We start from the raw sequence: 22911 nt of genomic DNA, 5'->3' as shown, positions 1-22911 counted from the left end.
GTTTACTCAACATCATATTACCAATCGTACGAAATATAAACAATAATTCGGTAAGCTCTTGCATAATCGTGGACGAACACGTGACATTGACCATTAGACCAAACGCGATAATATTATCACCCTACTGAAAGGGGTGGAAGTGTAATATTACCCTACATTTATACTGAATCGCAACTCTTGGCAGTCTCCCTAAGACTTTCTCATTAGTTTATTTATAATCATCGCCAAATTTACCAAAATTACAGCTTTAAACTTTAATTAAAATCAAAGTTGACCCAAATCTTCAAAAATGTTACTAGAAATAATAGCAGAGATAGTAACAGTATAACTTCATAATTCCTGATATCACCATCCTGTTGCAAAATTTACAAACTAAAACCCCTGAACAAAAAACAACCGCTACAGGAACAATAACGAGGAAGAGAAAACTCGAAATCCTAGAAGAATAACTCTATAGAGAAATCTAAGCGCGCTCCCCGCGAATCCGCCTCGCGAGCTGGATATCCTTGGGCATAATGGTTACGCGCTTGGCATGGATGGCGCAGAGATTGGTGTCTTCGAAGAGACCAACCAAGTACGCCTCCGCCGCCTCCTGCAGCGCGAGGACGGCGTGGCTCTGGAAACGCAGATCCGTCTTGAAATCCTGAGCGATCTCCCTCACCAGCCTCTGGAACGGTAGCTTCCTTATCAACAGCTCCGTGCTCTTCTGGTACTTCCTGATCTCACGTAACGCAACCGTCCCCGGCCTGTACCTGTGTGGCTTCTTCACACCTCCCGTCGTCGGCGCCGACTTCCTCGCCGCCTTAGAGAGATCGAGATCGCAAACGAGTTAGATTGAGATAGAAGAGATCCAGACAAAGGAGAAGGGGAAAACCTACATTTAAATCAATTTAATGCATACCTTGGTAGCGAGTTGCTTGCGAGGAGCCTTGCCGCCAGTGGACTTGCGGGCCGTTTGCTTCGTACGAGCCATGGTAGATGTGAAGAGAAGAAGTCAAGGAGTTAGGGTTTAAATTTCAGATTAAAGAGAAGGGAACAGAATTGGGGGAAGAACTAGTTTGAAGGGGTATTTATAAGCAGTCGAGAGACGTGAAACGTGCGGTTTTTTTTTTATGGGGTAGACAAGAGGGATAGAATCGGACGGGTAGGATTGCGTTAAAGAAAAAACACGATCCGTGTGCTGCATTCTCATTGCGCAAAGCTAGAAGGACGCGGATAGATGAGTTTAAAACAAGAGTCTTGTTTTCGGCCCAATGGGCCATAAACTCCCTTTTCAAACATTTGCGTCCAAGGCCTAGAAAGCTTAAAGCCGAAATCAAAGATGCCTAGAATTTATATATACCCCCGACATTTGTCTATATTACAATTAAAACCCTCTGTTTTTATTTTTATTAATAGAGATCTCTATTTGCTAAAAATATTAAACCTTACCTTATTTCATTTTTAATAGTCCAAGTCATCTATCATCTCTAACTTGTAAGTAATAAAATCCTGAATATTCTCCTAGATTTTGTTACACCTAACATTCAGATAACTAATTATCTTGTAATTTTTTTTGTTATCTCTGCTCTATTTATGGAGTAAAGGTAATGATAATAGACACAGACTATTTTGATTAAAAAGGATATGTTTATATTTTCGAAGTTACTCTTGTCTCACTCCTTTAATATTAATATGACATTTGAATTCAAATAAAAATAAATTTAGATTCAGAATTTGGATCTGAGTTTAATATTTTTGAGACCTAATTTATTTCTATTTTGTTAAAATTGATGTTTTCCTTCTTCAAACTATTTGGGGAGCTTAATTTAATTTCATAATTCAGTTAACTTGAAGGTTATGGTATTATATTATGTATCAATTAAATGTTAGGGTGTAAGTTGAGGGTAATTGGACAATTATTACGTCTACTAGACTACTACTGAATGGGAAGAACTTCGCCCCCCTAACCATTACAAAGTCAACTTAGTTGTTCCGGCTCAAAATTACTCCTCTCAAACTTCAGAAACTGAACTCAATAAAAAAACTCCCATACCTAAGTGAGAAAAGAGGAGGTAATAAAAATAAATACGGCCCATCAAATTACGACAACTATTACAAAATCTAAAGACCATGAAGAGTTACAGATTGACGATCCTTATTTGCACACAAGATAATTAGCAACTTCCATGGATCTCAGAAGGATCAATGCACAGAATAGAAGAACTGCCCAAAAAATTGTGAATATTGATACAAAATGTAAATAGAGAACACAAGAAGATAACAAGAACCCCGCTAGTCTGCTCTTGATTGGCCTGCACGTGAGGAGAGGATGATCCCAACAATCAGGCCATACAGGGCAAGCGCTTCAGCAAAGATAAGGATCAGAATCATTCCCACAAAGAGTTTTGGCTGCTGAGCATTTGCTCTGCAAAATAGATCAGTGTTATTATTAACAATTGAGAAAGATTCTCCTGCTTTGCATCTCATAAAACAAAGATAAACCCAGTACAATGTTTATTTACCCCAAGCAGATAGCAGAGTTAGAATAGTTAAATGCACTTTGTTACTGAGATATCTTACAGTTGCAGAATCATTAAGTGCTTTAACATTTAATTTAACCATAAAGAATAGAAAGGATGTAATGAGATATAACACCACCAACTACCAACAGTCGCCGGAGCCTCACAATCAAACGACACTAGTACTGTATTCCAGAAAGAGAACACTATAGTACACTCTGAAATCCAAATATCAGAATGCCATTATTAACTATAGCTGGCCTAAGGGCTGCGGCAGACACTTATAGGGCCACAAGAGAAATCACATGGAACATTCACAGACTACAAATGATGATATTTATGAATGGAGGAGGACTGGCAACAAGAAGAACATTATATTGTTAATAACTTAATATCACTTCCCAATTCATGACAAGAAATACAGATTGCCAGTGCTGCCATAGGGCAGAGATCAGATAGGAATTCTGAAGTAAAGGACATGCATTTTTTTGGGAGGGGGTTTGTTTGGCTGGATGTGCTTGTACATGTATGTTCTGCTCGCAAGGATTGAAATCATGAAAGCATAGGTAGATCATTGCCATATAATGTAAGTGAAACCTAAATGTATTTACTTGTCTATTGGATGACACAAAATATTTACACATTTACTGTTATTGATCTTTTGATTGATGTATTTCTTTAGGAGCACATGTGTTCTTTTGGGGCATTGCTGGTTAGCTCATATATATCACTTCTCTGCTGCACTGTAATTTGTTGGCTAATCGTAAACGTGATGGTTCTGTGCATCATCCATAATAACAAAAAAGAATCCTTTGAAACCTCAACCACTCAGATGGCAGCTTTAGCATTCCTGATGATGCTTGGTTCATCTAGTTCTTTGCTGATCATTAGAATTCTTAGATAGCGGTGCTTCCTTCTAAGGGCTGGATGTTGCTTTAAACAAGCATTTCTGCACCAGCATCTGGTAGTAACTCGGTGCAAGAAACAAATCCACTTGCTGGTCTAAGGAATAACCAACAAACTAGAGACAACAATACCATGATGCCCATCAAATTGGAGCAGGTAGAACTATCTGAATCTAATAGGCTTTCATTTGTTTAATATTAGATACAGAATCACAGATAATTCCACTTCATAAACTAAGGACGTATCACCTTAATACAAGGCTCGCAAAAAGACTCTTGGAATGGTGAGAAGTTCTCTCATGATTTATATTAAGTAAATATTTAAAATGTAAATTAGTTTGAGGCTTTGAGCACATCTGTGAATTATGATTGCTTTAAGAAGAATGCACAATTGACATATTGAATGGCTCAGATATGATTAACTATACCAAATGGTGGAGAATAAGTCTAGCCAGAAACAATTTGTAGCATATAAATTCATAGGTATATAGCTATATCATGTACTACTATTTTATATCATGTAATCTTACATACTTAAATCATATATATGATATATAAATATATTAGTGAATAACAATAAAAAATTAAACAGCACTGTGGATTTGAACTTTTGAAGGTAGGGATGGTTAACCAAGGAAAGCCAAAAGGTTATGAATAATTCAAAACATAAGCATGCGACACATTTTACAAATCGGAAAGATAACCAAAGATGCAAGTAAGAAATTCACATGCAAGATGTCACTAAAGATACTAGTTAAAACAAATGACAACATGAAATTCAGTGAAGATAGAATTCAGAGTCTGAGCACAGAAAAGAATATGAAACAACTCAAATGTACAAGAAGAAAATTGGCTAGTCCTGTGAGGATCTGATAATACTATAATAATCATTTGTACACAGGAAGGATGTTTAGCGGTCCAACTAGATGTAATAAGGTTAACTTCATACATATCAGATTTAGCTATTATTTCTTCTACATCTACATCCAACAAACTTACATCTTTATGAGACAGACTTTCATGTTGCATCATTCCTAAAACTCTATGTTCCATTAAGAATAATGACGAAAAAGTGGCATATAGAGTCATATACAATACTATGAGTGATCAGATTTGTATATATTTGGGAGGTTATAGCTCAAAATATGGAATAATTTAGCAGAACAACTGAAAATGGCATGGCGTAGACAATTTCAAACTCATTTAGAATGACAAGAGAACCTATAAGATTATTCGAGCAGCTTATTCACTGAGATCTAGATTTCCCGAGAATGTAAGAAGCATGGCCCATTTTACAGAATGAAGGGAATATATGACATTGCATCATGACGGATGATACAATATGTGCATCCAGGTAGACCATCAAAGATGGGAAGAATGGGAAAAGAATAAGCATATTCATTAGAAATTCCAAGAAAATGAAGGTATGTTAGGTAATAGCTAAATGACCGAAGCTAAAGGCTAGCTTCTTTCAGATATCTCATTCATGGATCTAAAGACAAAAGGAGATTATGTAATGTATAAAGAAGCACAAAATTTAATATCAATAAAAAAGAAGCACGGGAAACAGCAGAACTGCATAAGTGAAGGAGATTGTCACAAGAACTCACAACACAGCCTAAAAGTATCTAACAAGTGTATATTACACCAAAAGACAATTAAATGACTATTTTGACAAATATCCATTATAATGAACTTTCTGGCAATACCCATCAAGGAAAAAATCTGAGTATTTTTACTATATTTTCCCTTATACCATTGCCTTCACTCTCTTTCCACTCTACATTTCTAAAATATCCTACTCTTCATGATACAAAACTACTAGTACGAGGACAAAAGATAGTTAGGTATATACCTTAGTTAAATTTCCTGAGAATAACAACCAACATACATGAAATTGCATTAAGAAGCATCCCACAATAGAAAATTTTGCATCATCATATGAGACTAATGATGAATACATACAATATAGCACCATGATAACAAAGTTATAAACTTTAAATCAAAAGCCACTAAAACGTTACCATCTTTAACATTTAAGAGCAAACAAGATAGGAAGAGGGACCAAATACCTTACACCAGCATCGCCAACGATCCCGATGGCCATGCCGGCCGAGAGCCCGGCGAGGCCACAAGCGAGACCAGAGGAGAGGTGAGCATAGCCATCAAAGAGGTAGTAAGACTTGGCCTTAGGGTTGATCCCAGTACTAATTATAACCGCAATGATCAAACCGTAGATCCCGAGCACTCCCGCCATGACCACCGGTACAATCGACTTCATCACCAGTTCCGGCCGCATCACGCCCATCGACGCCACTCCAACCCCACTCTTAGCCGTTCCATAAGCAGCTCCCATACCTGAAGGAATCAAAATATGACGTGGATTAGGGTGTTGAGATCGGAGCCAAATAAAGGAAGAGCTAGAGGAGAAATAGGGTTTACAGGAGAAGACGAGGGCGGCGGCGGCGCCGAGGAAGCCGAAGAAGGGGGCGGTCTCGTCACCACTGAAGGTGGACATCGTCGGAAATGGAGGTGGTGAGCGGATCGCCGGGGATTCGAGATTTGGGTCAACCGTGGAATACAAGAGACATACAGGAAAAAAAAAATGTATGCGTGGAAGTTTTCTTTCTCACTTTGACATTTATTAAAAATACTATTTTATTATCATTTAACACCCTCTACACTTTATTTTTAATGCCTAAAAACACTCTAATATTAGTTTTTCTAATAGCTCATTACCATAGATAAGTTAATTTAACAATAAATACAAAAATGAAACGAAAGCCATATTTTCTAAAACCAAATGATGGACGTTGTAGATATTATAATTTGTATTTTTAAAAATAATAAAATATTCTCCGTATTTAGCTGACAATAGTTTAAAGTTAACTCAAAATATATTTAGGGCGTGCATAGTTGTAGCGGCCAACATAGCGGTTCTACCCATGAAAAACTTATATTTATCTAGCAAAATCCCCTAACAAATGGGTAGTAGCAAGGCTTTTAAAGGGAGCGGTCTCATTGATCCTTAGCTCTCATGTCATATAACTTTTAGTACCGTTTGGAAGGGTGATCGAGCGGTCTTTGGTTGTTGTAGAACTATGCCATGCGTCGACTTGGCTCTCGCGTGAACCATATCCTAGCTAGAGTTAAAAGGATATGCAAAATGAACCTCGGGGCTAGGCCTCTGCCCTCTTCCGCTCCCATCGGCTTGATAAGGATATTACTTTGTCGAGCCAAGTAAGGTAGAAGGGAGGAGGGGAGGGGGTGAGGTGGGCACGTGCCCCGCCCTTTTTTTTTTTGGGTTGTTAGATCTGTTCATTTTGGGTTCAATTTCTCTCGAGGTAGCTACTTAAAGATGGGATAATTAGAGGCACTAAATTGACTAGAGCTGCTCCGTCCATCAATCATCTCATGTTGCAGATGATTTGGTGCTTCTAAGAAGAGCTTCGAAGGAGAAGACAAGCCAGGTTGCATCTGCTGGAAGCTCCTGTGGGGCAGGCTCCCGACGCGCGCCTACCTCCGCTACCTTCATATCGGCCCAGAGGATCGCTGTGCCATGTGCGGGCTATTCAGTGAGACGAGCGAGCACCTCCTCTTCACGTGTAGATACAGCAGGGAGGTATGGGAGATCCTGGGTACCAGAGAACGGCTGCCGGCGGCGGAGATCGACCTAGACTGGATCACGAAGGAGTGGAGTGTGGGCGCCGAGGAAGACGGACGGGCCAAAGGTTTGATAGCATGCACACTATGGTCCCTGTGGAAGAGCAGGAATGGCGTGGTGTTTAGAGAGAAGCGTACGCCGGAGCTGGCCGTGGTCAGGGCTGCGGTTCAAATGGCGGAGGAGTACAGGTGCGTAAGCAAGCGGAAGATCCCGAAGCTTCGCACGACAAGAAAACCCCCGGGAGCCGCCGGAGTCGGGATGGATCAAAGCAAACACCGACGGAGCCCCCGCGAGTTGGTGCGTACCAAGGCGGAGCGGCGGCCATCTTCCGTACCGCGGAGGAGAGTTTCTTCGGGCGGGGTGGGAGCCGTGTGCCGGGCGCCTCGCGCTTCAATCCGAACTCGGGCTATCCGGGTTGGCGTTGAGGATGGCGGGGAGGATCCGGACTACGGTAGTAGAGACCGACCGCACCGAGGCCATCGGTGCGTGCAGCAACCGCAGCGCAGATCCATGGCGCGTCCGAAACCTCGCGAGTGAATGCGCGCGTTTAGCTAGTGAGTGTGGTGAGGTCAGGTTAACCCATGTTGGGAGAGAGGCCAATGCGGTCGCAGACTGGGCAGCAGCGAAGGCCAGTTTGGCCTCGGCGTACTGCCACGTGGAGCGTCTAAATAACGCTCCACCGGAATTATGTAACCTGTTAGCTGTCGACGCGGACACGTGGCGATAGCAAAATAATCGAAGCTGACCTCAGCTCTTTTGCAGTCAAAAAAAAAAAAAACAAGCCAGGTTGCAATAATGACTACTATTACACGTGTCCAATCATCAAAAATAAAATAAAAAATAAAACAAATTGATTATTATTGTTACATGTACCACCATTCATGAATTAGCATTTAGTACATCGTGATTTAATATGACTTAGGCTTTCGAGCGACCTGTAAATATACTAAATAGTGAAATAGAGTCAATCTATTTTGACTAGTAAATTGCTAACTTCCAGAGAAATTTTTTTTTCTTAACTAATATTCAATGAATTATTCATTGCCCTAATTTTATAAAACTTTTATCAATATTCTTTAAATCAAACTCAATTTGGTGTAACCATTTTAGTCATATATATATATATAACCAATTGTCAAACTACGTGTCATAATAATTCTGTCAGTGCCAACTGCCAAGCAATACATAGTAACGCTAAAAATATTATCTACTTTTTTCTTACCAATTAATTATTTATTTTAAATAAAAATATATGATTGTGCTAGTTGTTGCCCATCAATTTTTGTTTACATGGTTATTTTGTATGACATGACACAAGTAGTTACACGGATATCAAAGCATAATAAATAATTATATACAAATTTCTTCATAAAAGAAATCCAAATTAACATTCCTTAAAAAAAATTTAGCGCAAATCTCTCCTCCCATTAATAGGCTTGTTTAGTTGGTAGAGAATCATTAGCTTACAGTAGTACTTTATTTATTTATTTATAATTTTTCTGAAAATAGTGATATTAATTTCATTGATATATATACGTCATAAAATTACTAGTATATAAGAGTTGTGAGTTGGAACTGGGGAGCCCTTCCTAAGCCCCATTACAACTCTTCCGCTTCCTAACCTTTCAACGAGCTGTAGACTCGTCGACCCGGCGGTGACCGGACTCGGTTCACCCGGCTTCTCGTTTCCTCTCCCATTCCACTTTCTCCTCCACGATTAGGGTTTCCTCGGGATCCTTCCTCCTTCCTCCGATCTCAAAACCCTAGCCCTTATCGTTCGATCTCTCTCGTTTGGGCTCGATCCGAGGACTTGGAGCGAATCCAAGGAGGAGGCTTCGATCCCAATGGAGGCTGCCGCTGGACGCGGCGGCTCGCTTCCGGTCTCGTCGTCCTCTTCCCAGCCGCCGGCTCGGAAGGAATGGCGCGCCGTCGCCGAGCACCCGTTTAGGGCCAATGGGAGTGAGGTAGAAACTGAAAAGGCGACTCCGTTTTTTTTGTTCCCTTTCGATTTGGGGATTCTTTTAAAATACTTGTTTGATGTTGCAGGAATCGGAGCATGGTAAACTGGGGGAATCGGATGAGAGAACCATATACGAGGTACCGACAAGTGAATCTTTGTGTTGGTTTTGGTAGGATGGTAGCTTATTGGGTGTTGTGATGAGATTTCAGGAGGGGAGAGGGCCTCTTGATGTGGATTTCTGTTCGATTACGATCGATGGCGCTGGTGGACTGAATGATGACATATTGCAGCAGAGACTGCAAAGTGTTGTGAGGCAGAGAGAGGAGCTGCAGCACATGGAGATCGAGCTCAAAGCACAAGCTATTGCACGCTCAGAGATTTTAGAGGTGCAGCACAGTTTTGAGGCGCAGATCAAGGAGCAGGCGGCTGCTGCTACCAAACTAAAGGTTTTCTCGCTGACTATCCTGGGGAATATTTTCTCGATCAATATCCATGGCTGGTGCTTTGTTTTATGATGTGGCTTGTTTAAAAATTTCTAGCTACTTGAAACTTTCTGTGCGTGTTAGTTCTTTTATTAGTTGTATGCAGCTGTCTCAGCTATGTGCATGCCATCATTTCTTGAGCCCCCTCATGCATGATTTTCTTAAATCTGAATAATTCGATAGACCAGAAGTGTGATGTACTGATGTAAGCTGTTGCTGATGTGCATGTGAGATAAGATTCATCCTCCTCCTCTGCCTCCTCTTCCAAGCACACATTTTTTTATTTTCTAACGAAGAAATTGCCTAAAGCCTGAAGAAAAGAATGCTAAAGAAAAATGATTGAATTGATTTCTAGGACAGTTTTCAATTCCAGTTCTACCCTCTAGAATTCAGTGTCAATTTCCCAGCTGAAACAATTAGACAATAGAGAGATTTTTTTTTGTAGGGTCTTTTGACATGTAAAGCAATCAACTTCCTGTTTCCAATTAGGCTTGTGCTACTTTGAAGCAATCCTTTCAGAAGATCCTCTAGACATTGGAATATTCTAAACAAGAGCCATAGAGGTGACATGTTTTGAACTCACGGAGTAGTCTTCATCGATGATGTACAATTAAGCCAAAGAGCTAAATAAGATTAAACCCCGAAGAAGTAATATTGCGTGGTAAATCATATTTAATACTAACTGGTAGTTATTGTAAGTACAATTAGCGACAACTCCTGTTTTGTATGTAGTAAGGCATTACTACTCGTAGGTGAGTATGTGACGTGTCTTGCTTTAGAAGTCTGCCCATGATAGGAAATTTGGAATTTCTACAGTTAGTAGCGATCTCTTTATAGATGTTCATGTTGTATGGATTCCTGGCATTATGAAGCTGTAGATTTCCATTGGTCATGATGTTTAGCTTTTATACATCCTTGCATCATATATAACCTAATTCGTATGGATTTCTGCTGTTTTTTTTTCTCAATGATAACTCCTTTACTAATAATCAAATTCTCTTTCATCTTCTCTAGCATGAAAACACTTTATAGTAACATGGAGTCCTAGGACAAATGCTAAGTATTCAATGATAAACTTTAGATTATTTTTTGCATCGTTGCTTGTAAGTTTCTTGCCCTGATACCGAGCCAGATTTCTCTGTGAATACTGGTTCATTTTCATATTCATTGAATTAACCCCTATTTAAGTTGTTCACTGCCTTTGTATCTATGTGTCATTGTATTTCATCTGTGTAATTTCATGCATCCTCTCTCTCAAGCTCTTAAAAGTTACAGGCTTGAAATGGACCTTTCTTACAAATATCTATTTCTCATAACAACTAAACAGGAACAACTACAAGAGCGAGAAAAACACATACTTGAATTGGAGATGAAATTGGAAGAGAAAGACAGAGAACTGCATGCTGTGAAGATTGATAATGAAGCGGTTTGCTTGCCTTTCACATGTTATAAATTCTATGCTTTTGAGGAACTTTGTGATGCATTATTTGTTTTTTTCTTTTCTTTATTGGTTAGGCTTGGGCTAAAGAGGACCTTCTCAGGGAACAAAATAAGGAGTTGGCCACCTTCAGGTTTTTATTTTACTTTATGACACAGTAACTTATGGCTGTATTAATTTAATTTCTCATTTGTCTATAAATGTGTGAGATAGTCAAATTTTCTACCAGTACCTTCAGGTTTTTATTTTACTTTATGACAGTAATTTATGGCTGTATGAATTTAATTTCTCATTTGTCTATAAATGTGTGAGACAGTCAAATTGTTTTTTCACCAATATAAGAATTCCCTTTATCACTCCTTGTACTATTTAAGTATGTTTTCTTTGACTGTTTTCCTCTACTATATTATATTTGATCTATTTTTTGTGCTTATCTTTTTCACCACTTAAGATCAGCAAATCTTCCATGTAACATCTTGACAATTGGAGAGGTTGTCATCTTACATGTGCTGTCCTATTCCATCACTATGTGGAATGTTCTTTCATTAAAGCTTGGTGGTTAAATTCTTTTGTTCTTTCCATCGAGGTGGTTGAGAGCTTGTTTGAGAACTTCTTTAGCAAATGCAATCTTGTATGTGAGTGTGTGGGCTAAAGCAGCCTTTTGTATCATTATTCCAACTACCTGTTACCTTTAATTTGTTTACAATCATGGAGGCAGATTTTGAGGTCTTTGAACTCTTTTGATGCTACTATTCACCTGGAAATGACTACAACAGCTGCCCTTTATTATATCTGAAATAAACTAAGATTCTTTTACTTAATATAGGATCATGATATATATTATATATTGTAATTATGGCCTATCAACATTTATCCTAATTACTTATTACTTGTTGAACAGCTTGCTTTCAACTTTTTTGATAGTTCAACCTCGTTCCTTTAGATGTTAAGCACTTAAGCTCCGTCGTATACCTTTCAATATGTTGCAGAAGGGAGCGTGATAACACAGAAAATGAAAGAGCCCAGCATCTTAAACAAATCCATGACCTCCAAGATCATATTCATGAGAAAGAGAATCAGTTTCTTGCATTGGAGGAGCAGGTATTTTCCTTACTTTTTGCCTTATTTCATTTGCTCTTTTTGAGTTATTTATTTTTCCTATTGGATCACAATGAAAGTTGATCTTTTGATTTGTGACTATTTCAGTTGCTTACTTACGTTTTTCTTTAATAAGTGAAATAATTGATTCTATTGATTGTATGAATCATGATTTTGATGTCATATAGCTATACCGCTTCTCCTTTGAATATTAGGTTGATTTCCTGCTATATGGCAACTTTTCAACTTTTTTTCCGTATATGTATTGTAACTACTTTCCATTTATGATTATGACTGTTTTTTAACTTGTTTATTTGTTTCCTTTTCTTTTCATCCATTCTTGGAGCCAATATTTCTCGTGTCTCTCATGTTACAACCTAGAGTATTCCATGTCATTCTTTGTATCTGTGCATCCAGTTGTTTCCCTTGTTTCTACCCTTCCTTTTCACTTGCAGTAGACACTCTGGAACATACAAATTTTGTCATGTTAAACTGCTAAAAGCCTTCTTGCATGTGCAGTGTAGTTTGTCTTGTTTCTACACGCTTTTGCATGTATGTTCTTTTATTCTCAAGATTGGAGAGGTGAAGAAACCTTGCTAGCTGAAATTGGAAAAAAGAAAGTCACAGTTTTCATATATGTTTGCACATCTGCATTTATGTTTGCACAAGGTTTTTATTTGTCCTCCCTTTAATTCATTAGTCTGGTTACAAGTTATAACTTAAATTGGTCATCAAATTTATGCAATAAATTCCATCTTTATGATAGAAACTTATCTACTTGCCAGTGCAAATCATAGTAACGTCATTAAAGTCTGTAATATATTGTTTTCATGCCTATCTGTATATGCATCCTTGTGCATTTCTCTTTTGTGCATTATTGCTTGTCAATTTTAAGAGGCTAGATGACTTACTACTGTAAATATATGAGTTAGCTGTGAGATAACCACCTACCTAGTATGGACAGTTGGACATAGTAACAGGTAGTTGCTGTGATGTACTATACATCTGCATAAGGGGAAGGATTATCAGACTTGCCAGTGGGCTAAATTTTTACTTCTTGATAAGATAAGATCTATCTAGATTACTTATAGAGTGATGGATCTAGAGGGTGACAGAAATGCATCTAGAGTCAAGGGAAGTCATTATGGTTTGGAGTTGTGGACTTATGAAGTAATCTTATGCAACAATATTTTGGTTAATTGAATCTGAAACAAAATTGGGCATTCAACTCTTCTTATTAATTGACTCGAGGTCTAAAAGGTTAAGTATTTAAATTCAGCATTTTCTTTTTTGACTCGTTTGGCAAAGTGGAACATTATGAAATTAGACCTTGCAGGAGAATTTAAAAAAGGGGCTCGTATGCATCTAAATTCTATCCTTTGATTGAGAAAGTGTGATTAAACTACCTTCTGAATTTTTGATATATGAAACATAGGATTATGTTTGAAGAAGTATGCCCACAAATGAGCAGACGATCTTCAAATGGCATATCTCAAGATAGGCAATGAGCCCATTTGATCTTGCATAATGTGATTTTGTTGTGACATTTATAAGCATCATCTTGAATGACGGTGTAAGGATTAGGTTCTATACCCATACTTGAACAATTTAAAATGAACCTTCATAATGTTAGAAGAGCAACTACACAGTAGGAGAAATTTAAAAAATGCCAATTGTTTTGGTGATTAATTTTGTCAAGACTCTGAAAGTTTCTTGTTTTAATTTAATCTTGCTTTTGACTATCCAATATGATGTTCCTAATTAGTGCAATAGTGTAATTACTCTTACGTCCAACATCTCCACACCAATGTTTTAAAAAGCGGCCGCGGGTGGCAGGCGGTCACCCCACCGCCTAGCGCCTAGGCAGAAGGCGGGCGACAAAGCGGGTGACAAGGCGGTCTAGCATTTTTAATATAAATAAATAAATAAGTATAGTATATACATAAATTTTAATAGTGCACTAAACCAAAACACTAAATAACATAATCACATTAGCTAATTGCTTATTAATGATAACTGAATAACTGAGATATCTATTTACTAACTCTAGTTTATTCACATGAATCACATTTCAAAATCCTCTAATCAGAAATTATATACTTAAATAGCAGGCAATTAGTAATTCCCCTAATTAATAATGCATCACAGTGAAAAAAAAATTCTTCTCTGTAATCTTAATTCAATAATTCATAAAGCAATTAGCAATTAACTTCTCTAAATTTGTTAGTTTTATTAAACCCGGTCCGCTATAAAACCCGACCCGCTCACTAATAACTGCATCTCGACTTGGCAGGCCGAAGCGCTAGCCTGCCAAGTCAGGCCAAGCGGCCCACCTAGCACTATTTTAGCCTAGGCAGCCCGCCAAGGCGCTTGGCTGCCTTTTGCCGACGCCTTTCAACATGGCGGGGCGGCCGGTGCACCGCCCCGCCATGGCGGCCGCCTTTTCCGCTTTTCGAAACAGTGCTCCACACTAGAGACTTAAAAATCTTCATTTTGTCTCTTTTTTAGAGGCTCATATCTGACTCTCATCTGTCTCTGCTTGTGTCCATCATATTTACTGCTTATAGTTAGAAGATCTCGTTGTTGTAACTGGTGGCTTAAAGTAGTACCTTTATGTCATTTTGCATAATTCTGTTGATTATCATAAGCTTTATAATTCAAATTCAATCTTACTGGACCATACTTAATGTGGTATGTGGTACCAAAATAATTTTTCTTTCCAGCATAGGGTTGCACAAGAAACTGTTCTTTACAAGGATGAGCAGTTAAGGGAGGCACAAGCTTGGCTTTCTCGAGCTCAAGAAATGGATGCTTTGCATTCGACCACTAATCAGACATTACAAGCTGAGCTACGAGAACGTACTGAGCAATTTAACCAATATTGGATTAATTTTCAGCGACAGGTTGGTTTATCATGTGGATGCTGATTACTTATGAATTATGTATTTATGAAATTGCTCCTATCATAAGATTGTTGACTAATCTTTGTATCACATAAGTCAATATGGTATGCTTGCAATTTTGTTTGATTTCAATTCTTGTGTCGCCCTTTGATCCTTTCTAGTTTGCTGAAATGGAGAGGCATCATCTACAAGCGATACAACAACTTCAGCTAGAGTTAGCTGAGGCAAGGGAGCGTAATGGAAGATACAAAGATGATTCACGAACTGCCTGTGAAAATCCAGAAGATCCTTCATGTGTCCAAATCAAGGGAAACAAGAACAATGTGAATGATGGTGGCACAGGTAATGCCAACTTGGGAATCATCGCTAATGGAAATGTAGATGGTGCTTCATCCTTCATTGCAGCTTCCAGTGCTTCTACAATGGTACGGTGAACTTGAGTAAGCTTTGAAGGTTTATCATCTTAGTAATTGCAAAATATGCAATGTCTTTTTGTCACCATCCAAATCAACTATGGAATTGAACGAACCCGAATGTTTTCTTGTCATGTTCGTGACAAATATGGAATTCTTTTTTGCTCTGAGCTTCCAGATGGAAGCTGAATCTGTTGCCTGATATCTCAGATGGAATGAAAAGAAACTAAACCACAATATTTGCTGTCAATTGCTTTACGCCTAAAAAGACCCAATGGATGATCAGTGTTAAGATTATCATGTGATAAACTTTTTGACAGCAAGTTACAGGTACCTAGAGGCTAATAAGTCATATAGATAAAACATGCACTGTTCTACTAGGATGCACGGTAGTTTCCATGGTTAGTGTTGCCAACTTGTCATTTTGCAGTATGGATTTGTATGCAATTTAGGAATGGTAGTTTACCACTCAGTACACTGTTTGAAGATTATTAAAGACATTATGTTGAGGGGGGTATGCTGCAGTAGATGAGATGCCCTAGGTTACATTACACTAATTCACTGTATGTCCGCAACAAAGTGCAGTCCTGGTTATGTTGGATAGCAGGTCAGGTTTGGGATTTGTGCTATTCCATCTTTACTTGTTCTCAGTAACAATTTAATATATTTAGGCCTTGTTTGTTAAATAAGGTCAATTCTAGAATATGTATTTCTTTTTGTTATTCCTAAAATGATGTCTTTATTCTAAGAATAACTTTTCATATGTTCATTTATATATTAGAATAGGAGTGTAATAATTACTTTTTTATAAAATTATCATAAATACTCTTTGATTGATGTAAAGTAGGTTAATCGGATAGTTATCAAAGGTAAATTAGTAATTGAGTTATTATGTGGTATAAAATGTAATTTTGATGAATATTATTTTTATTCTAGAATATAGTTCTTATAATATTTAGTTGTTATTATAGAATAAATAGTTGTAGTCCAAAATAAGAAAACAGTTTGAAGTGAATGGAAGTTTATATTTTCCATTTATGAGTGAAGCAGGATTGCAGATGGGTCCTGTGCATGAGGATGTTTTCTTGTATTTATTTAGTTAGAAAGGTCGCTTGGGAATGAGGATGAATTGAACAAATTTATTCTCATAATTTATCTTCTGAATTATCCTAAATCTTGTTTCATTATTATTTGGAAGTATGGGCTAAATATGTCCTACTGACCAGTAAATGGTTATATGCACATCTTATCTCTGCAACACTATTCTTCTACACTAAAGAGCTAAATCGAATATATGATAACCAAATGATTGAGTACATTTCCATACTCATCTTTCCTTTCTTGAGCAGTTCAACTTTTTGCTTTATGTAGTAATGTTACTTGGATATATCCAATTGTGTGATCTTCTTATGCAATTTTGTGGTAATCCCGTAGTTGGTATACTACTATACTATATAATAGTTTAAAGCAAAAATGTTGGAGATTATGTTTATTCTCTTTGTTAGATACAGATTAAACATGCCAATTCGGTGTGCAGGCTCTACCACCTTCTTTACTAGGAAGTGGTGCCTTCCTCCCTCCTGGACAGATTTCTGCAATGCATCCTTATATGATGCATCCCCAAGGTCTTCCTCAACCTGCAACATCAACAAACTCCCTTGTTCCTCAATCTCAGCTTGGTCATATTCAGCCGCTGACTGCAATTTCTGACCACCAGCATTTGCAAAACCAACAGGTGTTAATATCTTTCAACTTGTAACTCGTGACTGTACAATGATGCCTTCTATGATTTATCAATATTGACTTTCCTTGTCTTATTGTACTCTAGGCAGTACCAGATGTCTCACGTATACCTAATCAGACAAAACAGCAAACATCCCAAACTGATCAAAATGTTTTAAGATCAGATGCTGCTTATAACTACCAACTTACTGCTGAAAGGCAGGTGGTCCATCCGGATCATCTTAGTTCCCATGTCAACCAACAGCAAAGGTCCGATCATATAGTCAGCGGATCAAGTGAAGAAGTGCAGGTTATAGTTGAATTACTTGTATCTCTGCATAGTGTTTTGTTACCCTCATCCTTTTTTTTGGGTGCTAACTTTTTAATAACATGTTCTTGAAGGGCAAGCAAAAAGAAGTTACCGAAGAACCAGAAAAGATCTTAGATGCAAATTCTCGGTATAACTCTTCTCTAAATCTTGACCCACTAGAAAAGAAGAGTGAGCCAAAGGTTTGTTGTCACCTTATTGTGTTACATTTGCAAAAATTTTAAGTTTTCACTGGCAGCTCAAAATTTGCTGTGAAATGATGCTATTAATCATTTGTCTAATGAAAAACTTTAGGTCGAAGGTGAAAGCACCATGGCTGTTCCTAACCAATCACAAGATTTAGTATTCGGACAACAGCACTTGGCTTCTACTGTGGTTGGATCAACTGCTCAAAACAACTCTCTAAGTTCCAATGGTGCATCTGAATGCAATAAAAACATGATAAATTATGCGGAAGTTCCTAACTCATCTGGACGTACTTCACGTTCATTATTACCTGGAAAGGCGGAGCCTTCTCTTCTAGACGAGAGAGCTCTTCTGGCCTGCATAGTTCGCGCTATTCCTTCTGGATCTGATGGCCGAATCAGGATTAGCACTACTGTAAGTTGATTTTCTGATACTCTGATACCATATCTTTGGGTTAGCCACACAAATACTAATTATAGGTAGGCTTTCTTTATAAATACCTTTTCATTCTTTGTCCTTTCCAATACGAGACTAAGATTATTGCTTCAAATCCCAAAGCTGAACAACACACTTGCAAATAAATCCTTTTAAAATAAATAATACCATATAATATCAAAACCCATTAACACATACTTTGGTGCATTCTTGGATATCGTTATCGATAGAATAGGGCAGCTCGGTTGCTCAGTTTAAGTGTTCATATAGCAAGGCTGTTGGGTTAGGCCTCCTTATGAAGAGTCCTTCCTAGTTTGGTTTGGAAAACTAGTTCATTTATGCTTTTGATGATGATTTTATTCCAGTTAAAGTCTTAATTATATGAAGTCTCACAATGAGATAAAGAGCCTTTTCTAATTTAACTAGGAGAAATATGTAGGCTTTAGGCTCCCGTTTGGTTTGAGCCTTAAGGCTTTTTCTTGAACTCAGCGAAGGATCACTAACCTTGTTCCTAAATCAATACCACTTTATCCCTAGACAAGTCCAAGAGGTGAGTGAGGAGAGAGAAAAAATAAAATGCATCTAAATTCTTCTCAAATTATAATTTTACTCTTGAAATGGCTTGCATTATGTTTTAATTAAAAAATCAATATTTAGTATTACATTCTTCATAATAATATTGAACTAACTGTTCGTTATAACTAATTTCTTACGCTCAGCTACCAAATAGACTTGGGAAAATGCTTTCTCCTCTTCACTGGCATGATTATAAGAAACACTATGGAAAGCTAGATGACTTTGTGGCTCATCATCCTGAGGTAGGTTTTTGCTTTCATTTCTTTTTAGAGTATAGTTGAGTTTCCTGGCCTTCTTCACAAAATCTTTCTCACTTTGCAATTCCAGTTATTTGTAATTGAAGGGGACTTCATCCACCTTCGTGAAGGAGCACAACAAATTATATCTGCAACTACGGCAGTTGCAAAAGTTGCGGCAGCAGCAGCAGCATCATCTGCTCCTTACCCAGCATTGTTGCCTTCTGTTGCTGTTACTCCTGTTGCACAGAGCATTCACCAGAAAAAAGCTCCAGCAGTCGACTCCAGATCTACGAATCTTGTGGCTTCTGCAAATTGTGCTGCTGTGAATAACCCTGGAGATTTATATGACAAGCGGCCACTGATTCCAAAAATACATGATCAACAGCATAATGGTGGCAGTGTGAACATTATTAAGAGGCTTTCTGATGTACAGGTTTCAAGTAAATTGAAGGATATGCAGGAGCCAAGTAGTTTACTGACTGAAAACAGACCTGGTCAGTCATCTGCATACATTGCAGGTGGAAATGGAAGAGATCCTGATAGAGCAAGTTTGCCTCCGCACAACAAAGGGATGAGCAATGGGAGACATGGTTATGGAAGCAAACAGCCAGGAAGGTAAAAAAAAAGTTTCTTTATTATTTAACAAGTAACTCTTGTTTCTCAAGCTTATGATAAATCATTCCTTTTACCATTTATTTTCCAGGTCCTCGGCAGCTGGATTGATTTCCAGAAGATAGTAAGAATCAACATGCTTATTATAATTCCATGTGATTTTACTCAATATGTGATATGGATAGGATCTAGCCATAGATCTCTGATCTTTCTACTGGATAGACCTATGAGTGTTGTAGCAAATTTCAACTTGCAACTGTTTATGTGCTTGTCAACTTTATCATTTGGAGTCATTGCTTGATATTTCCATCTATATACTTCTTTACTTTTCATATTGTTTACTAGAACACAGTATATTTGGAGATATCCTGATATAAATTTAAAGCAGCATATGTGCTTGCTGAATCTCTTAATCAGAGGATGTCTTAGTTGGCACTTGTTTTGCATATTCTTGATGACCTTGGTCTGAAAGGAGTTATCAATGCTGGAATATAATATTGCTCATAGCCTGAAAAGGAATCGTGGTCATGTTTTGTTTTTCCTCTATCCACTTTCGTTTTACTCGTGATGTTATCTTTGGATAGGGTGGACTCCTGAGTGGAAAGTTGCTACGTAATGCAGTAACAGATCAATTTTAGTAACAATAGTTAGAATGTCGATCATGGCTATTTAGTTAGAAGTTCATGGAGATTGTACTCCTGTCTGGATCAATGGGCTCATGATATGTTTTATAGGATACAGTTATCCAATGAGAAAAGCAAGTCGTTGGGTAACTTGAGTTCAACAATGACTGAAACTGAATAGGAATGAGATATGCAAAAATGAATGCTGATGCATAATGATAATTTGGATGATGTTATGGCAATCAGTATCATTGTAGCACAAACAGAGCAGAAGGTTAAGATGGAGGAATAAACAAATTATTCATCTGTAGTAAGCGATACTAGTCTTTCTCGTAATGTATTAGATCATTACTGAACATGACTTCTGCAAAATAGGTTCTTGAGAAAAGTGGAAATGTGTGCCTTAAAATTATCGGTTCTTTGGTTTTCTGAGTGAATTTGTCAAAAAAGAATTATGGAGATCCATAATGGTATTTTTAAAGAACATAAATTGCAGCCTATAATGCAACAGATCTATCTACAAACTTGCCTTCTATTTTTCATTGCAAGCTGCTCTCCCGCTTTTCTTTTCTTGAGATAAGTCTGGAAGATTTATCTTAGATGACCCTGATTGCTGTTTTGTTAACTATTTCATGGAACATTACTTCAGAGACAAATCATAATCGGAATGGAACATTACTTCAGACACAGATCTTAATAGGACCATATGATACGTTATTTAAGAGACAGATCATAATATGACTTGGGTGTGAAAATAATGTGAGGTCTATGGAACTTCAGTTTGATGTTGGTGGTTGTTTTTCTCCATACTTTTCTAGTCAAGAGATTTTGGAAAGAGAAGCTTAATAAGCATGTACATAAAATTAAAAGAAAAACTTTTCCAATTTTTTAAAATATTCCATGCTTTTGTTTCTAAAGTCAACCCTGTAAATAGACCGGAAATAGGTTAACTAGGAGTCTAAGACTAATAGTAGCAGTCCAGTTCAAAAGCTGTCATTCTCTCAATACTCCTCTGTTGGGCATGTTAATGTATCCATAATCTGAATACTTTTTCTGTTTAAAAGAGTGATTATCCTAATGTGATTTATTTGACTTTCCTCGTAGTTATCCTATCATTTTTTTTTATTCCTTGAAGTCTTTATTATATCCTCATAATATCTAATTATGATATCATAATTATTGGGAAATATTATAGCAAATCAGGAAAGTGTAGTTTCAAGTTATATGTAGGAGCCCAGCTAGTTGGACGTGAGTCATGTTAGGCATATTTAATGGAATGTCTTTATTGCAGGATCTATGATGTTAACTGTGTTGTCTGAGATGCTTAAAATTTTGTTTTGGACCAAATCTCACACATGCCGTCATCTCTTAATCATTGCATGATTATAAAGTAGATGGTTTTACTGGAAAGATGCACATTCATTTGTTCTATGCTGGAGAAGCATCAAAAAATGTTTTAAGTTGCATACATGTTAGACAGTAATAATATATGCAGATCAAAATAATATGTCTGGAGTGGCAATATGTAAGTGTGGTAGAGCATTCTAGCTTGTTAACACTAGTTTGTGCCATTTATTTTGCACCAATTTGATCCATAGAAAAATTGTTAAATGATGTGATGTCACCAGGTATCTAGGTACTCTAGGAGAAGTTAACACGGATCTTCAATTTGGAATTTTGGATGCCACATAGTTGTACACTGTTAGGAGCGGATTCCATACTATAGGAACACTCAGCACTACTTTACTGTCAGGTTGTACATAGTTTATCCGTCAACAGGTACACGGCAAAGGCAGTTATCACTTGTGTGAGTTAGCGGTTAAAGTTGTATAATGATAATGCCTTACAAAGTTAATAGACTTGTTTCTTTATAAAAGTTGCTTGTTTCTTTGAAAATCTGCAAAGTCTGTCTATTTTTGTTTTGATAATGATGGTTAATTATTGAGGCTACCATTCTTTGCACTAAATTCCTATTCATAAAACTGTTTCAGGTGTTCTGTGATTTACACGTTTCAGTTTTTTTATCTTCATTTCAAGGCTAATTTCAAATATTTGATTTTGTCCTAATGACAGGATCTGGTTGGTTTCTAAAAACGGTGCACCAGATGCAAATGTGGTGAAATGACATATTTTCCTTATTTAGATACGATTGGTTTCTCATTTGATGATGGATGAAGCATTGAAGATGACATTAGCAGAAAGAAGTCCTGCTGAATTTTTTTGTTTCACTATTTTCAGCTGAATCTTCATCTGCTTTCCCATTTTTTTTCTTGGCCTTCTGCTGCAATCTGTAATGAATCCTTATTTACAACAGAAGGCTAAAAAATTTGGTAAGTATTACAGCTATTTTTCTTTTATCTCATGCTGTGAAAAAGCTTTATAAGGATTTCATTTGCCTTGTGTTCAATGCAAGTCATTTTGGGCTTTATGTCATATATGAAGTCACTTAATGTCGTTTCCTATCCAATTCTGTTGATTATCTGGAAAAAGTATTATTTCTTGGAGTTACTGGTGGCTTGTTACTGAGCACATCCTCTATATCTACGTTATTCTGGCAATGTGTTGCCGTTTTTTTTTCGTGTAGGGAGTAAAATTGTGCCTGGACGATGTACTAAAGCTTATGTATTAGATTTTCATGCGCAGCGTCTTATAACCATGTATATGATTTTGAATTACAAGACATCCTAATTGAAGATGCATATCAGAAGAACCAAATACAACAGAAAGTGCAGTTCTTTCTCTTTTATTTTATTCTAGTTTTGTGTGGTAAACTCCATTCACTTAGCTGACCCACGTAGGGCTAAAGGAGGATCGATTGGTATTTTT

At 37.4% G+C, this 22911-nt stretch overlaps 3 protein-coding genes across 4 annotated transcripts; 1 reads left to right on the top strand and 2 right to left on the bottom strand.

Annotated features, from left to right (window-relative positions):
• Positions 1–314: 314 nt before the first annotated feature.
• Positions 315–1063, bottom strand: LOC140786671 (histone H3.3). The gene is made up of 2 exons (XM_073135315.1): positions 902–1063; positions 315–802 (listed from the first exon to the last, which is right to left on the bottom strand). Exons 1-2 carry the CDS (start codon positions 971–973, stop codon positions 464–466), a joined length of 411 nt encoding a protein of 136 aa, XP_072991416.1. The 5' UTR covers positions 974–1063; the 3' UTR covers positions 315–463.
• A 992-nt stretch (positions 1064–2055) lies between these two features.
• On the bottom strand, positions 2056–6040 carry LOC140802566 (V-type proton ATPase subunit c1). Its single transcript, XM_073158136.1, has 3 exons — positions 5849–6040; positions 5479–5764; positions 2056–2407 (listed from the first exon to the last, which is right to left on the bottom strand). Exons 1-3 carry the CDS (start codon positions 5922–5924, stop codon positions 2275–2277), a joined length of 495 nt encoding a protein of 164 aa, XP_073014237.1. The 5' UTR covers positions 5925–6040; the 3' UTR covers positions 2056–2274.
• A 2587-nt stretch (positions 6041–8627) lies between these two features.
• On the top strand, positions 8628–22518 carry LOC140785453 (uncharacterized). 2 transcript variants are annotated; one of them, XM_073133282.1, is made up of 16 exons: positions 8628–9034; positions 9117–9167; positions 9240–9476; positions 10840–10938; positions 11028–11083; positions 11940–12051; positions 14772–14951; positions 15113–15376; positions 16902–17099; positions 17193–17396; positions 17489–17596; positions 17709–18014; positions 18755–18853; positions 18939–19465; positions 19554–19586; positions 22159–22518. In XM_073133282.1, coding segments are annotated over exons 1-16 (2595 nt in total). In that variant the 5' UTR covers positions 8628–8914; the 3' UTR covers positions 22160–22518. The 2 variants fall into 2 exon arrangements, with proteins under 2 accessions (XP_072989383.1, XP_072989378.1); XM_073133277.1 differs by lacking the exon at positions 19554–19586.
• Positions 22519–22911: the final 393 nt, after the last annotated feature.

The sequence above is a fragment of the Typha latifolia genome, chromosome 1 (genome assembly GCF_019914945.1).
Source record: "Typha latifolia isolate L0001 chromosome 1, TyphaL0001v2, whole genome shotgun sequence".
NCBI classification, from domain to species: Eukaryota; Viridiplantae; Streptophyta; class Magnoliopsida; order Poales; family Typhaceae; genus Typha; species Typha latifolia.
The sequence above is the reverse complement of the archived record's forward strand: the minus strand, read 5'-3'. Positions and strand labels throughout refer to the sequence as shown.

Coding starts and splice junctions, on each gene's coding strand:
- LOC140786671 (XM_073135315.1), bottom strand. CDS start 973: ATGGCTCGTACGAAGCAAACGGCCCGCAAGTCCACTGGCGGCAAGGCT. Junction 803..901: donor GCAAGCAACTCGCTACCAAG/GTATGCATTAAA, acceptor GATCTCTCTAAG/GCGGCGAGGAAGTCGGCGCC.
- LOC140802566 (XM_073158136.1), bottom strand. CDS start 5,924: ATGTCCACCTTCAGTGGTGACGAGACCGCCCCCTTCTTCGGCTTCCTC. Junction 5,765..5,848: donor CGCCGCCCTCGTCTTCTCCT/GTAAACCCTATT, acceptor TGATTCCTTCAG/GTATGGGAGCTGCTTATGGA. Junction 2,408..5,478: donor GTTGGCGATGCTGGTGTAAG/GTATTTGGTCCC, acceptor TCTATTTTGCAG/AGCAAATGCTCAGCAGCCAA.
- LOC140785453 (XM_073133277.1), top strand. CDS start 8,915: ATGGAGGCTGCCGCTGGACGCGGCGGCTCGCTTCCGGTCTCGTCGTCC. Junction 17,100..17,192: donor AGCATTTGCAAAACCAACAG/GTGTTAATATCT, acceptor ATTGTACTCTAG/GCAGTACCAGATGTCTCACG. Junction 18,015..18,754: donor GAATCAGGATTAGCACTACT/GTAAGTTGATTT, acceptor TCTTACGCTCAG/CTACCAAATAGACTTGGGAA.